Source organism: Marmota marmota, unplaced genomic scaffold, assembly GCF_001458135.2.
Source record: "Marmota marmota marmota unplaced genomic scaffold, marMar, whole genome shotgun sequence".
Taxonomy (NCBI): domain Eukaryota; kingdom Metazoa; phylum Chordata; class Mammalia; order Rodentia; family Sciuridae; genus Marmota; species Marmota marmota.
This window is the reverse complement of record NW_025999990.1, coordinates 38,071,764-38,089,047: the sequence shown is the minus strand read 5'-3', so window position 1 is coordinate 38,089,047 and position 17,284 is coordinate 38,071,764. Positions and strand designations below refer to the sequence as shown.

The following is a 17,284-nucleotide window of genomic DNA, read 5'->3' as shown; positions in this document are numbered from 1 at the left end:
ACCTTTTAGATCACAGAACTAGCTTCTTTCAAGCAAATTCTTTACTGTGTGTGTGCGAGTGTGCCGCGCTCTCGCCCCATGCCTGGCACATGCGTAAAAGCGAGTTGCGCCCAAAGTCCCAGCCATACCCTCCTTAGCAAATAATAACAAACCCAAACCGTCAGATCTTACCTGAAACATTGAAGCACAAAGTCTCTCTCCAAGTCCCCTTTTCCTTTTCCTCTCCCCCCTTTTCCGATTTCTCTCCCAGCGATCTGCTCGGCTCGCCACACCAGAGAGAAATGCAATAGCTTGGCTAAGGTAGACAGAACAAAATACAGAGAAGAGTTGCTCCAGGGCTTTGAAACCCCTCAAGGCAAGGATCAGGATACAATTAGCTCATGCCTCTACCTCCAGTCTAAATCAATCTCCAAAATAAAACTTAAATCAAATTAACTGATCACAGGGTAGACAATTGATCTCCTTCAAAAATAAAGCTCTACATATGCGTATGGAGAAATATACATATAGGAAATTTTTTTCCAGATTTTTTTTTTTGTTGTTGGAAAAACAGTCTCATTCCAGCCTCCAACTTGCTTTTTACCCTTCTCTTGCACAGAAAAGCTGATTTTAATCGTTGTGATTAGTTTTGATGTAACGTTTCCGCGGGCGATTTCTGCAAATGGATGGAGTGTTTCTTTGCCAAAAGAGGGAAAAGCAGCAGATGATGATAATTATAAGGATTGTTGGTTGTTTCTTTTTATTTGTATTTAGGGCTCTCGCTTCACTTTCTCAAGTTGACCTGACATTGCTGTTACAGGAAGGTCGCACAACTTGTTGATGGGGATCACCGCCCTGTCTGATCAAAGGATAGGTGATAATTTGGCAATAGAGCAGCACGTTTTGGTTCTTTTGGCGACATAACGTCCCAAATGATGTGGATAAAAATAAGCACATGCAGTCTGCTTTGCCCCAATCAAGTCTGAATCAGCGCCTGGGGGTGGTACACAAACTCATTTCAAATGTTCAACCATGCAGAATTGTAAAAAGATTGAAGGAGTTACACCACATTTTTTTTTAATGGCAAAATTAAAAGAAAACAAAACCTAACATTAGGTGTAGCCAAGGACCAACCATTTGGGTTTATTTGATCAACCTTCTGAAACCTTGCCTCCTCCCTTCTCTTTACTCCACCTGGTATCTTTTATAGGTAGGTTTGTCTAAGTCCTTTATTTGACCGAAGTGCACACTAGAGCCAGAGTCTCTAACATAAACACATTTCCCCAGATTGCTACTCTAGCCTGACCTCCCCCCACTCCTCATCACTTCTTTCTCTCTGGGTCTTTGTTCAAAGAGATTGTTCTTAAGCCAGTGGTTATCTTAATTCTTTTTAGTTAGGGTGGGATATTTGGTGATAAACTCAAGGGTCACCTCTCATTAGGGTTAAATCCTTGCAGGATACTTTTTGAGCACTTCACAGTTCATTAATTCAAAGGCTTTGCTGACATGTCTTATAAAACAAAACAACAACAACAACAACAAAAAGAGATTGTAAGGCCAAGGATACTAGAAGAAGAAAAAAAAGGAGAAAAGAAAACCTAAATAGAACCAGACATGTCTTGTAATATCTGCAACTGGCAGCATTTCACAGGAAGTATTTTTTTTTTTAAGCCTGTAAGGTAAGCAACTGTGGCAATATCAACAGAAAAGGAAAGGGCCAAGCTTTTAAAAAATATGGTCAATCTGATCAATGCTATAATGACCTGAGAGATTAATGTCATCATGGGAATAAGGGAGTGTTGGCAAACTTTTTAAACATAGCAAGTTCCTATGACATGAGTATCTCGTTTGAGAATATCAGTGCCCTATAAGAAGAAAAAGGAATGGCTTACGAATCAACACACATACAAAAAATTATATTGCAACACGGAGATACTGCCTTAATATTATTCTTTGCATATCCTCCCTCATAGATACATTCTGTGAATTGCAATAAAAATTTTTAAATGTTCACAAAACTCTGAATTCAGCTGAATAAAAATTTTGTTTCTGTCCCTGAATGGCATTAACTTTTAATATAGGAGGAAGTGAGAAGAAAAGAGACCATGGCAGAAATATCCCAAGTCATTTGATATAATGACCTCATACAGGTTGAGTGTCTCCTCTGATTCTTAGACCCAGAAGACTTCAGATTTTTTTCTATATTTGGAATATTGCATATACATAATGAAATATCTTGGGGATGAGGAACAATTCTAAATATGAAATTTAGTTATACTTCATATACACAGAGCTTGAATGTAATTTTATACAAAATATTTCATAATTTTGCTCATGAACCAAAATTTTGTTCTGTGCATTTCTCCACTTGTGACATTATGTCTGTGCTCAAAAAGTTTCAAATTTTGTAGCTCTTTGGATTTTCAAATTAGAAATGTTTAGCCTGTTTATTAAACATGTGATCTAAAGTGACTTTCTTTTTTTTTTTTTTGGGTACTGGGGATTGAACTCAGGGCACTCAATCACTGAGCCTCATCCCCATCCCTATTTTGTATTTTTTTTTTTTTTTAGAGACAGGGTCTCACTGAGTTGCTTAGTGCCTCACCATTGCTAAGGCTGACTTTGAACTTTTGATCCTCCTGCCTCAGCCTCCCAAACTGCTGGGATTACAGGCATGCACCACTGTGCCCAGCTCTAAAGTGACTTTTAATCAAAAGATCACATGTCACCAAGAGATCCATGTATCATTGTCCTACGGTTCTAGAGCTGGAAAAATCTTTTAAGGGCATCTAAAGCTTTATATGATTTTTACATATGGAAGGAAAGCAGCTTTGCAATGTGGCCAGCTAGCCATGGACAGGGGACTAGGTCACAGGAAGCAGTCTTAGAAGAAAGGCAAGTGGTATTCCCTGAAACCACCCATCTTCAGGAATTGTGCATAGCATTCCCATCTGTGGCAATGTTGCCTGGACCATATGTTTGGAATTCTCTTTCTGGGCTTGTCCTAAAGGCCTGTAGCACAACCTTTTAAATATTTTTGATAGCAATAAATCTTTGTTCATTGACAGATTAACTTTTGGGAACAACAAAAACAACAAAAATTAGTAGGGGCTGGGGTTGTGGCTCAGTGGTAGAGCCCTTGCCTAGCATGTGTGAGGCACTGGGTTCTATCCTCAGCACCGCATATAAGTAAATGAATAAAATAAAGGCCCATCAACATCTAAAAATTTTTTTAAAAATTAGTAGCAGATCTGGGGAACAGGTGGATGAGAAAGATGGCTTATGACATTTAGAGTCATAGAAGAAAATATGACTAAAACTAATAAGGTCAACTTTCTTCTTAGTTCCTGCAAACAATCTACAAGTATACTCTCCTTATTGTGCTGGGGATCTTACTTTTCTTACATTTTGAAGGGATATCAAAGTCCAGGTTATAGGACAGGGACTTAGAGTCAAAGGCCAGAGAGTCTAGAATATAGTTGCTTAAATATAAAGTACTAGATTGAAAATGCATTTTGTCTTGTACAATACAAAGAGATGGTCAGACTTCAGGGGGACCTCCAAATCAAGGGAGGGACAACTTATTTTAAAATTTTAAAATAGACTATTAACAAAACAGCATGTGAAAAGCCAGGTCTCTCTTGGCAAGTATGAGACACAAACTTAAAGGACTTTACTTTCCCATCAGCCCTTGCAATGACAGAATGACTTGCAAGTACTTTTTTATCACTGTGCAAGTGAACTTCTGCCTTTTGTGATTTCTACGGAGCTTTATTTATTTATTTTGGGCCAATCAGAAAGAAGTCGGGGGAAAAGTATATTAAAAATCCTCTAGCCTCTCTTTTTTTTTTCCCCCATAAATAATTGAAGTGAGACCAGCAGCCTAACAACCATTAGCAATACAGAAGACAGTGGCAATAAAATTGTGAGCAAGAAAACAACAGACCTCCCTTTTCATCTTCCAGCATTTCACTATCAAAATAAGACCCATCGGGTCTAAAGGCATAAAAACAATGATAGGACAATCTGAATTAAACCAGGAACTCGGCTGAGAAAGTTTATCCCTATGACCGTCGTGGAAGAGAAAATAAGATGTTCTTTGAGGGAGCAGCAGTCCCCCTTCTAATGTGGACGTGGGACAGCTCATTTGGTTGCTCGTAGTCACTGAACCCTCAAATCGCAAGTTCCCACAGAACATCATGGATTTGTCCAGGGTAGCCCTGCGGTACATTCTCGGTGGCGATTTGACAAGATGTGGACATTAGTTGCTGAGATGAAATGTGAAATTGAAGAGCCCTCCACTGAAGCAGTCAGACACCCAGATCAAATTTAAAAATTCCATTGCACTTTCCATTAGGAGGGCTAGAGAAGCCTCAGAAAGCCCATTCAACCTGAATGTGCAGGAACATCACTCCGTGTGCCCAGGCGGCTTCTCAGTGATCACCGAATGACAACGTTTCCATCACTACTCCCAGCAGCCTCTACCTGTGACCACCATGGAAGGTTCTGGAACACAGCAAGGCAAATTATGATGTTTTATTTTATCCTTGAGTCAGTTTCTTTTTTTGGAGGAAATCACCTGTTTTTTATCAGCCATCCTGAAAAATCTCCTAATATGCTGGGGCATTTGCTTATTTTCCTGGAGTTGAATGCAAGCATTAATGAGCTCAAACAGAATGGGTTTGTGATTCCTGGAGCCTGGCTCCAGCCACTACCTGTTTATAATTAGCCTCTGGAAAACATCTTAGTTTTCTGTATCATTGTCAATGTTAAGAGTTGGTAATATCTCACTTTCTAAGAAGGGAAATCACCTAATAGATCTGCTGGTGGGCATAATTTTCTACATAATTTTGATATAGAAACACATACTAAGCCCTCATATGGAGGCCCTGAAATCAATTTGGTCTTTTATCAGAGTTTCTTCTCTAGTTTGGCCCAATGTGAACACTAGTTACAATCTCACACTATAAGGCATCACAAAAAATATCTGAAGAAATAAAATCTCATTGTGGTCAGATACTCTGGCTGCCAATTTCCAAAGTCTTATTCGACAGAGAAATATGTTTATTCATCAGAAGGCAGATTATGTGAAGAAAGTTGTGAACATTTGAGGTTATTTGAGGTTACATGGAATAATATGCAGAAAGTATCCAGAATTGTAACTAGCACATAGTAACATTTTTTTGGTACCGGGATTGAACCCAGGGATGCTTAACCACTGAGTTACATCCCCAACCCTTTTTATATTTTATTTAGAGACAGAGCTTCACTGAGTTGCTGAGTCTGACTTTGAACCTATGATCCTCCTGCCTCAGCCTCCTGAGCCCCTGGGATTACATGTGTGTGCCACCATGCCCGGCCACATAGTAACTTCTTAATAAATGATAGCAATTATTTATCATTATGGTTTATAGTAGTTGTTGAGTAAATACCATGGTCCCAGTGGTGTCACCGTATAAGTTAAAAACACAAAAGGATATTTAGGCAACAGGAGACCCTAATTCATCAAAGTCTCTTTGGCTAATCTTTTTTAAAGATAATAACAAAATCTCACTTTATTATTTCATCTAGAAATTGCATAGACTTCTCAATTTTTCACTTGAAAAATAATGGGGCAAATGAGATATTTCTCCAAGGTAAATCTAAGCTACAAAAAAAAAAAAAAAAAAAGAGAGAGAAAGAAAGAAAAGAAAAAAGAAGAAATTATGTCTGTGATGTTGCTTACTAGAGAGTATACTTTCTTTCTGTTCCTTGGAGGATCCTTTGACAAGACTGCCTCACACATACAAAAACAATTAATTAAGCATTTTGTATAATTGCTTGTGTAAGAAGTGAGACTCGACTAGAATTCTGCCGTGAACCTCGTTCTTCATAATTATTTGCTTTTTGCCTTTCAGAAATTACCAAATCAGCACTAGCGAGCCTTTTAAACACACACACACACACACACAGAGTTTTGAAAATAGGAAGAAATGAACTCTGGGGCTGATCTGCATCTCTAAGAAAGAGTCCCATTGATGAGTCACATCCTTTTACCCCATTTGCTGCATTCTCCAGTTTATATTTATTCTTTTTTCCTAAGCTTTAGACCGTATAATTTTCAGATTGTTCTCTGCAATCTGTTAGGCAATCCATTTTAAAGCTATGCAGTGGCTATTTTCAAGAAATATTTTTAATAAGATAAACATTTCATTAGATGGTTCTTGCTATTTCATATCCCGGCGCCTCATAGTACACTGGTCAGCGCTCAAAGTTACTTCTATTTGCAGTCTCACACTCAGCCCATCCTGCTCAGAACCACTTAGCTTTGCTTCACTGTTCCGCTGTCTAAACCATGGCTGTTCATGAGAAACCCCATAATACAATTGCAGCACCTCCGGGGCACCATATACATTTATGTAAGTTATCTCTTCGTGCATCCTTTGGGTGTCAGAACCTCTCAGCTTTGCTAACCATAAAAAAATCTGCCTTAAGCATATGACTAACTTTAAAACCCTAATGATATGGATGTCATATTTCAATTTTTAAAAAACCTTTCCCTGCTCCACCCCTGAAAAATTCCTATAAAACTTACCCAATGGAATCAGGCTGTGTTTAAAAACAGAATTTATTTAAAAGAGACGTCTTGGATATGCTCTAGTTTAAAGGGAAAAAAAAACCCAACAAGAACAAAGCATAGCTGGTCAAAAGATAATAATTAAATAAGAAGCAAACAGATTACTCTTCAAAGTGTAATAAGCAAATTGCGACTGGAAGCAAGAATCTGTGTACTTTCCTCAAAGTTATCAGGAGAGGAAATGTTTTCTAGGGCCTTAATGAATATAAACCTAATTAGTTCATTTGGGCACTGGGAAGTGGGAAGTAAATCTATAGGGCTATTCAACAGGGACATTTAAGTGGTTTCAATATTATTTTTAATAATAGCATTAATAATAGTAGTGATAAGAACAATTATATCTGATGGCAGGGAACTTCCATTGCGTAAAGACCATCTGGTTGTGACAGTCGGATATAAAATTCTAAAATGAAATCCTCAATCTGTCCCTCTAAGGTTGCTTTGGAGATAATAGATTCCTTAATTTTTTTTTTTTTAAAAAAGGAAAAAAAATCTATTCTTCCAAACATACAGCAGCTCCTGCTGAGAAAACAAAGTCTGTATGTCTATTTATTTTCTAATTGTTGACGTCTCTAAATAAAAAAAAAAAAAGACTCTGTAAAAAGATAACGATGGTAACTCATTAGTTAGATATTTATTTATTTATGGCTTCTGAAGCTCTTGATAGGTGAAAGCATTATTAAATCCAGTTACTCCTTATTTCTACAAGGTCAGGGGACAAGAATTTTCCCAGGTTTCCCTCCTACAGTGAAGTCTATTTAAAGAAAAATTGGTGTAGCGGGCAAAAATCTTTGTTCTGTGCCAATTTTAAAACTTGTCTTTTAAAATTTGTGTAGTAAAGAGAAAGCATTTAACTCAGAACTTGGAAAATGGTCAGAATTCATAGATATGTTATTTTGGTTTTATTTATTTACCTAGGGTTTAGATTATCTAGTGGTATCAAAATATAATAGGGACGTATATGAGAGCACTTAGAAGAGTTGAATCCATAGAGACAGTAGACAGAACGGCAGGACTACCAGGTGCAGTGGTGCACGCCTGTAATCCCAGCCCTTTGGTAAGCTGAGGCAGGAGAATCTCAAGTTCAAAGCCAGCCTCAGCAACTTAGCAAGGCCCTTAGTGAGATTCTGTCTCAAAATAAAAAATAAAAAGTGTTGGGAGTGTGGCTCAGTGGGTAAATACCCCTGGGTTCATTCGCTGGTTCATTTTAAAAATTAAGTAGCTACACAAACATTGAACTCCAAAAATAAATAGATGACGTGGGCGGGAGAAAGTATCCCTATGGTAAAAATACAAGACATCCAGTTCTCTGATTGCCTTCTTAATTTGTATCAGGTCCATAGCACGTAGCAAATGAGCTGCACCTGAGTGTGGCTTCTTATAAAGACAAGGAGCAGAGAACCCAGTGCTCTGCCCATCTTGAGCATGAGCCCAGAGAGACCCCTTCACGACCCTGTATCCTGCTCTGCAGAATGCCCCACTCATCGCAGAGCCCTTCCCTGGGTGATGAAAACATGGGTATTCTGAGCCAGACAAATTCTGAAACTGCTGAATGGTGTCTGGATAGTACGAATTATGTAGGCAAAACAGGCTGGTGTTGGACAATAGATGTGCCCTGTGTGCTGGTCCTTATGCAGGTATGACCTTGAACGTGAAATACAACATTTGAAACAGCTTTCAGATTAATAAAATAATGAGTGAAACTGGCTATTTAGAACCATGAAACAAAAACCTGTGTTTTTACTTTTTGATTTCTCTTGGGGCTTGGGTTGAGTTGGATATAGCCACTGCCTTAGTTTTCTTGCTTTTCTGTGGCCATTTGGAGATGCCTAGACCTATCTATTCAGCCTGAAACACCAGCTTCCTTTGGGCTCCTTGTAACTTGTTATTATTTTATTGGTGACCTTTTATTTCCTGGAAATGTGCAAGTGTACACACATTAGTATAGAAAGATGACGAAAAATCTTTAGATTGAGAGTAAGAACATGTTTCACTTATTTCCTGTAAGAATATCACTTTCTGGTTCTTAAATCTATTCAACTTTAAAAAAAAATGGAATCATGTCTGTGGATCCATCTGTGGCTCCTCTTTTATTTCTTTTTTTGGTACAGGGGATTGAACTCAGGAGTACTTAAACACTGAGCCACATCCCCAGCCCTTTTTTTTTTTTTTGTATTTTATTTAGAGACAGGTCTTGCTGAGTTGCTTAGGTTCTCACTAAATTGCTGAGGCTGGCTTTGAACTCTCAATTCTCCCGCCTCAGCCTTGCAAGCCACTTGGATTACAGTCTTTTATATTTTGTCACACTTGGTCAGGCAGGTGGTGCCCATGGCAGAGGGGCCTATCCTAATCGCATTTGGAGGCACATCTCCTCCGCACACTGGTACGATCAACTCAACCTCCTGGAATTGCATCTTGGCTGTCTATGAAGTGCTTTAAAGACCAAGGAAGAACCTTAAAGGACTAAGAAGGTTTTTCCTTGTGCTCAACCTAGGAAGAATTAAGCCTATGATAGAAACTTATGGAAAAAAATTTAAAATTGTAATGACCAAACCAAGAACAAACACAAGCTCCCACAGCCCTCTTCTCTGCAAGTGTGTGGGGAACAGGACTGGGGTTGCAGGGTAGAAAGATATAAAATGACTTCTCCCTTTCCTTTGTTGGGCTCTTGGAGGTCACAAGTTCTCATTGTCATTGCCTGGAAAACTAGAGAAGTAAATTAGGATGACAGTGTCAATCTTTGCTTATAGACAACATGTTTAATTTCAAAGCATCTTGACATAGATCTCAGTCTACGTTTTAATCTATGATATATTTATCTATAAGTGACTCTGACATTATTTCACCTAGTCCTGTTATTTTTCTATCACAACTTTTTTTTTTCTTCAGCTTTTCTTATTCAGACTGAGACAATGAGAAGTTACATTTCTATAATTTTTCAAACACTGTCAACTCCATGGCTTTATTTGGTCCTCTCTGCCAGGGTTTTTTTTTTTTGTTGTTGTTGTTCTCTTTTAGATATAGTAGAGTTTATTGCTGAAGATGAGGAAGAGGAAAGAGAGACTCCCTCCTTCTTTCTGACTCCAGAACCATCTCTTCCCACCAGGTGAGATCTTGCATTTGTGTTACTTATAACCAGGCAAGTTGGATTCAATTTTCTCTTCTGTAGCTATTTTTAGCATCCTGAACAAAAAAACCAGGCTCTTATAGGAGGCTTGTACACACTGAATCAGTGAATGAACTTTTCAAATAATTTGTCCTATGCCACAATATTCAGCAAGTAAAGTTAACGGATTTATTGGTCCGTGGGAGATCAAGTTCCTTATTTGAATGATCAAACAAGTGGCATCTTCTTCCTTTTCTTTCTCTTTTCTAGGACGAATTTGACTTTCATAGTTGCTCTGATATCACATCCCCTGTAAGGTCTCCTGAGAGTCTGAGATGATCTCTGTAGACAGAGCTGATTCCTGGAAGGAGGTAGCACGCTCATTCTTTGGTGGGTGAGTCCAACCCATAACAAAGATGCATCAGATGAGGTCCAGCTGTCTTTGGAAACCTCAGTAAGACTTTTGTCCTTTGAATGAGCAGAAAAGGGGTGACTTTGCCCAGAAGGAAGATTAACAGACTATTCAAGTTGAAGCTTAACTTTCTATTGCTATTTTATTTAAACTTTCTATTGTTCATGCCCACACCCATTTTTTTTTTTTTTTTGCATATGGAACGAAGGAGGTAGACAGGTAAGAAAGTAGTGGGAAATACTTTCCCCCTCATTCCTGCATACTGCACTGGGTCATAATCCCTGTAACTTGGCCACATGGAATGCCTGGAGGACCCATGGACCTGGATTGGTCTTGAGGGGTCCCATTCTTTGGAAACCACCCCCTTTGTCCTCCATCCCTATCCCTTTCCTTCCTCCCCCCCCCCTCCTTTTCCTTCTTTCTATTTTACCTTGCATAACAGCTTCTCCTTGGCACCTCCCCTCATCCTCCTTAGTGACAAAGAGAAAGGTATTTCCCAACCAAAGCAAGTTCTAGAGAAATATCTTCACAGCCTAATTAGCTGGCTCTAATTTGGGAGAACCTTGGCTGTGTATGTTTCCTAATTAGACTAGGAAAACCTAATGGGAGTGCTGGTTCCACCTCCCCCAGGCGAGTACACAAAACAGCTCCCATCCCAAGGAAACTACGCTTTCTTTGTGATGACTCTCCTGAACTTCAGCTTCAGTTGAGCTTGTGCCTTTTACAAGAAGAAGGCCTCACCCCACCCCCCACCCCTGGCCAGTTGTCCATCAGATGTGTCAGATCACAGGACAGTCTTGAAGAGATCTAAGCTTAACCCTTTAAAGTTGCAAGAGTCTTCCGGTTTTCCTTCCCTGCTCTGAGCCTCTATGTACAGTCTCATCTGTGATGCACACACGCAGACTCATTTCCTTTTGAAGAAGCGAAAGGAAATTGTTCCTGCAAATAAAAACAAATTCCATTATTTCTTAAGATTTCCCAGGCTGAAGTGGACCGTGGTCTGGACACGGGTACCTCACCTCGGGCAGAGGCCACTGTATGGCTCAGGGCAAGAGGAAGGGCGTATAAAGCCAATGGTACCAATTAATTTATGGGGGGAGATATCTCCTAAGGTCCACGGGGGTCTATTAGCTCAAAGCATTGGAATTGATTACCCTTGGCTTGCTTAATTGCAAATGTCCTTGATGATCACAAAGGATCTGGCTGATGTGGAATTTTAACTTCTACATCTGTATGTAAGCATCATGGTAGAGGCTGTCTGGACAAGAAGAGGAAGTTTGGAAAGAGTATGAGTTCAAGGCACTGAATTTTTTTTTTTTTTTTTTGTAGTGGGGACTGAACCCAAGGATGCTCTACAAAATCTTTAGCTCTCTACCCCCACCTTTAAAAAAAAAGTTTTAAGTGGGGTCTTGCTAAGTTGCCCAGGCTGGCCTCAAACTTGCAATCCTCCTGCCTCACCCTCCTGAGTCTCTGGGATTACAGGTGTGTACGACTGCACCTGACTCACCAACTTCTAATATGAAAAACAAGCCCATCAACATTATGCCCATGACCTTTGTGTTCTGCAGGGGGGTCGCTTCTCCCGTTTACACTCAGGAAAGATGTGCACCACAGTACAGGGAGACAAAGACTCTCCTTCTAAGCACATCGACTTCCCTTTCCGATAGAAGGGACCAGGCCCTCAGTAGTCTTTTGATACATAACAAATCTCTGCAGTGGTATCTCCCTGCTCTGGAAGTAAATTCCCAGATCTCTCAAGGCTCTGCTTGGTCTGGCCCATCTCTTTCTGCACCCTCATGAGGATTTCCTCTTCCACTCTGGGTTGACTCTGCTATTCTGGACCTTCTTTAGCTCTTCCAATCAGTTCACTGCCCCAGGACCTTTGGACGTAGAATGCTCTTTCCCTTCACTAGCCCTAGTAGAATCCTGCTTATCCTGCAGCTCAATAATTTCTTCCAACACCCTGGGACCTGACCAGAGCTCTCTGTTATAAATACTCATAGTTCACTGGACTTTTCCTTTAGAGTAGGAATCAGTTTGCCATTGTGCCTTCATAGGAATTGCTGCCATCTGCTTCCATGAAATAGGAACTTTTTCACCTTTTCACACAAGGGTATCCATGGTCTCACATCATGCTTGGCACACAGATGGTGCCCAGTAAATATTTGAATGAATGAACAAATGAATTCACTTATTGAATAAATGGATTCATTAATTGATATAAAGCAAAAGATGCATTAGAAAAGCAACTGAAAAGGGGGTAAAAAGACCACAGTCGTTGACAGTCAAGTAAGGGAGGAATGTATAGACTTAGCATTTGGTGATTGCAGACTTTGGAATTAGTATTTTTTGTCATAGGTTTCCAAAGTCCTGGAGAACATATCTTAAAAGCTAAGATTCTTACTCATGGGTGTTGGACAGCAGAGACTCAGTCAGGTATTCATATACTAATGTTATAGCATCATTATTCAAAGGAGCCAAAAGGAGGAAACAATCCGAATGTCACGGGTTTTATGAAATGTTGTAGACTTATCAAGGGGAATATTATTTGGCCTGAAAAAAGGAAAGACGTTCTGACACATGGTACAACATAAGTGAACCTTGAGAACATTGTGCTAGATGAAACCACCAGACACAAAAGGAAAAACATGATGTAACTCCACTTACATGAGATACCTAGAATTGTCAGATTCATAGACAGAAAGTAGAATGATTGCCAGGGGCTGGGGATAGAAAGAAATGGGAGGGTGGTGGTTAGTGTTTAATAGGTACTGAGCTTTGGTTGGGAAAGATGGAGGAGTTCTAGAGATGGATGGGGAAGTGGTTGCCCAGCAAGGTGAATGTACTAATGCCACAGAACTATTGCCGCAGTCTGGCTAGGCACAAAATAACCGGGAAGTCACCAGCCACTTGTAGGTTCAAACAGGAACTACTTTATTGCCCGAACCCAACGGGAACTCTCTAGAACTCCACGGAAACTCCGTGAGAACCAACGGGAACTCAACAGGAACTCCGCGAGAACTCAAAAGTAGCAGGCACCAGAGGCAGCAGGAGCCGCCCCACTGCCGGACAGCAGAGGTCCACATACACAACTGAATACACAGCTTGCCCCAATCCAGCATGATCCAGTTACAGCAACCAGTCACCATCCCAATAATTATACACAGCTTAACTTAATCACCATCATCCCAATGGCTCACCAGCGTCACCTCCCAACCACTCCTTCTGGCAAAATGCCAGGCGCCATCCTGACTTGGCTGAGGCTCTCAACAAACTATGTGCTTAAAAATGTTGAATGTGCTTTCTTATGCATATTTTACCATTTTTAAAGCAAAAAGCAAGGGAATGTGAAATACACACTCAAGTTTGGAGTCCATTGGTTTAAATGAGGGCTCGCTGTACCTATATGATTCTGTTTAAAAGGTACCTGTTTATCATTCTTCATTTGCTTTTTTGTTGTTGTTGTTGAAAAATACCCAGCTCTTCCTCTGAGTATGGCGTAAGGATCAGCACACATCCAGTGTCTGTCAGGGTGTCTTTCTGTAGAGGTCCCCCTCCTCAGTGCCAAGGTAACAAAGCAGATTGCATTTCTACAACAAATGGTAGTCCTGAAATTGGGCCCCATTTTAACTTCTGTGAGTTTGGGTGTGGTAATAATCCCAGTGACTCAGGAGGCTGAAGCAGGAGCATCATAAGTTCAAGTCCAGCCTGGGCAACTTAGTGAGGATCTGAGCAATTTAGCAAGATCCTGTTTTAAAATAAACAAACAAACAAACAAATAAAAGCACTGGGATGTGGCTCAGTGGTAGAGCACCCTGGGTTCAATCCCCAGTACTGCAAAAGCAAACAAAAATCTTCTGTGTTTATGCTGGTTTCAAGTGAGAAACCTCACTAGGAGAAACCAATATAGATCTTATTTTTTATACTTCCTCTGAACTTGCACACTTAATTAGTTCTCAGGTACCAACTGTCACTTAACTATAGAGATAAACTAAAATCTAAGAGAAAATTAGTGTTTGAAGCCAATTCTAGAATTTCCTTAGGGTTGTGCACAAGGGGCATGGCTGGTATATGAATCTCAAACATTGGATCTCAAATAAAGAATGATTCCTTGAAATGTGGGTTGATTTTCAAGATCCTGGCCTAGACAGGCTCTCTCAGAAAGTCTAGAATGTGATGGTAAAAAATTGCATCCAACACCATCACTTGAGGCCCTCCTGGTGCAGGTGAGGATTGTTGGTTTACATCACGGGCTACCTTCAAGGAGGGGCCTTCAGCTAAGTCTGTATTCTTTGTCTAAATAGTTTGTATTGTACTATTTGTAAGTGGTGAGGAGGGCATCTGGAGATTGAATATGAATGCAGACCTCTGTGGGAAACAGTTCTCCTCAACCACCTTCAACTTCTAATCTGGAGCCACCAGTTGGTAGATTTGGGAGTTCCTGATTCTGCCATGGTCAAGCCACAGGTTTCCTTCCAATATGAACGCCTAGGGTTTCTGCAGACCTCCTGGGGGTTCTAGTACGCTTAAAGATCACCTGTAGACTCCAGAGAAATTGCCCTGCCCTTGAGCCTTTTCCTCCCAGAGGGTCTCTTTTTCATTATTAAAGAATTATCAGGCTGCGGGTTAGCTCAGTGGTAGGTGTGCTTAACATGCATGGGGCCTGGGTTCCACTGCCCCGCACCAAATAAATAAACATCATTCCATGTTTAAGGAAATCATTATTTCATAATTACATATTCAATCTAATAGTTTTTGTTCATTTGGGGAACTAGGGATGGAATCTAGGGTCTTGTACATGCTAGGCTAGTGCTCTACCATTGAATAACAGTCCCAGTCAATTCATAGTTTTGATCATGAAACTCAACCAGTTTTAAAGGCAGATGAAATAGAAGCACAGAGAGATTATGTGATAATGTCACACTGGATTAAAACCAAGCTATCAAGACTCTGTTGGAGAGGTTCTTTCAGTGATGCTCACTCAGCTTTATCTAAGAGACATAACTATTCGAAAGGGGTGGCACACACTTGTGATCCCAGCAATTCAGGTGGCCGAGGCAGGAGGATCACAGGTTCAAAGCCAGTCTGGGCAACTGAGCAAGACTATCTCAAAATAAAATAAAACAAAATGACTGATTGTAGCTCAGTGGCAAAATGCTTGCCTAGCTTGTACGTTAACCAATAAGAACATGATCAAGTGGATTCCTTTCTTTCTTGTGGATTCTATTTTCTAATCACTACCCCCCCCCCCGGGGTTTATTAGGTAACACTTTGGAATCCACTGAGGCTGAACATATTTCAGGAGATTATTTGAGTGCTATCCAGTCTTAGCACATCATGTCAAAGCCTAGATTCCCAGTCTAGGAGATGAAACTGTACTTGCGTCTTATTTCAGAATGTTTGTGTGTGTGTGTGTGTGTGTGCGCGCGCGTGCGCGCGTGCCTGTAACTTGCTGCTGTTGGGTCAGGATGCTCAGGTGTAAAGGCTATAGAGATAGGAATGTAGAACTGGGTTACATGGAGCTGGACTGCGCAGGCAGACTGTGGTGGCCACAGGGAAGTGCTGAGAGAAGAGAAGATGGCACGCTAATGGGGCATCTGAGAGAGGGAGTGTGGCCAAAGGTGGACGTGGTATGTACTAGAAGTGCAAATTTGTAGGAATGATCCCTTGAGCATCAGTTTGCTTATGTTTAGAACAGGGAAAATTAAGACCTGCTTTGCAGTGGTGTTGGAGGACCAGAGAATATATAATATGTGTGTAAAAAGGTACATATATATGTATGAGTACGTGTGTGGTACATATGTATGTCTTGCGCTTTAAGAATAATGCCAAATTATATATTATTCTTGTTATTATAAAGACTTGCTTTAAAAAAATAGGTAACACTTTGTAACACAGATTTCTAGTTTTTTAGGGGTCCTGTGAGTTCGTGTGTGGGCATCTTCACATCTATACTTTCTTGCTTTGTTCATGGAGCCAAACTGAAGGGGAAATGCTACCTCTCCAACTTACCCCGCAACTGTCAGAAGCAAGAAAGCAAAACATGTCACACCCTCTAAAATGTTCATTAACCCATGGTCTCTTATGCATTTTATTTCCCAGGAACAAAACAGAGGAAGAAGAGTCCCAGCCAATAAAGTGTTTACTGTCTGGCTTGGAAAACAACATTCTGTACAGCAAATAAACCAGGGGGCAACCCAAGGTGGTGTGCAAATCATGACTGGCCCTCGGATCCCAGGGAGGAATGGTCGCTGGGGCTGGGGTTAGCTTGGAAAGGCATCATGGGAGCTGTCTAGGGTAGTATTTGAGAGTGGACTTTGGAGGCAGACTAATATCGTGGAATCCCTGCCCCACGACTGGTATTTTTGGCTAGTCACTAAATTGAAGTCCTTGGTTACCCCATTTGTAAAATGAGGAAACTAATATTTGCTTCTCAGGATGTTGGTTAAACAAGGTAACTAGGAGAACACTAAATACAGGTGTCAGACCAGAGTAAATGATTAACAAATTGGATATGTGTCTCTTATTCAAGGTGAATCTTCGATAATAACAGACATTGACAAGGATATGGAAAAACTGGAACCTTCCCCCACCCCCATGGCTGCTTGTGGACATGTAAAATGGTGCAGCTGCCTCTGAAAAAGATCTGGCAGCTCCTCAATATATTAAATGTGGAAGTGCTATGTGACTCAACATACATACAGCTGGGGTTGTAGCTCAGTGGTAGAGCGTTTCCTAGCATGAACGAGGCTCTGGGTTTGATCCTCTACATCACAAAAAAATAAAGGTATTGTGTCCATCTATAACTAAAAATATTTTTTAAATATACATATGCATAAAACTTGTGCATGAATTTTATAGTAGCAATTTTCATAAGAGTTAAAAAGTGAAAAAAAATCCAGTGGCTACCCACTGATGAATGGATAAACAAAATGTGGTATATCCATACAGTGGAATATTATTCGACAAGAAAAAAGAATGAAGTATTGATCCATGCTAAAATATGAGTGAATCTTGAAAACTAAGTGAAAGAAAGAAGCAGGTTACAGAAGATCAATAATATGTTCTATGATTCCATTTGTGTGAAATGTCTGGAATAGGAAGATGATCCTCAGAAACAAACAAACAACAACAACAACAACAACAACAACAACAACAACAACAACAAAAA

At 40.1% G+C, this 17,284-nt stretch overlaps 1 protein-coding gene across 1 annotated transcript in view; it reads right to left on the bottom strand.

Moving 5' to 3' along the window:
* Kctd1 (potassium channel tetramerization domain containing 1) overlaps positions 1–576 on the bottom strand; it is a 186,212-nt gene extending 185,636 nt beyond the window's left edge. Inside the window, exon 1 of the mRNA XM_048806406.1 lies at positions 172–576. Coding sequence (XP_048662363.1) covers positions 172–180 — 9 coding nt within the window. The 5' untranslated portion in view covers positions 181–576. The remainder of the gene's footprint in view (positions 1–171) is intronic.
* Positions 577–17,284: the final 16,708 nt, after the last annotated feature.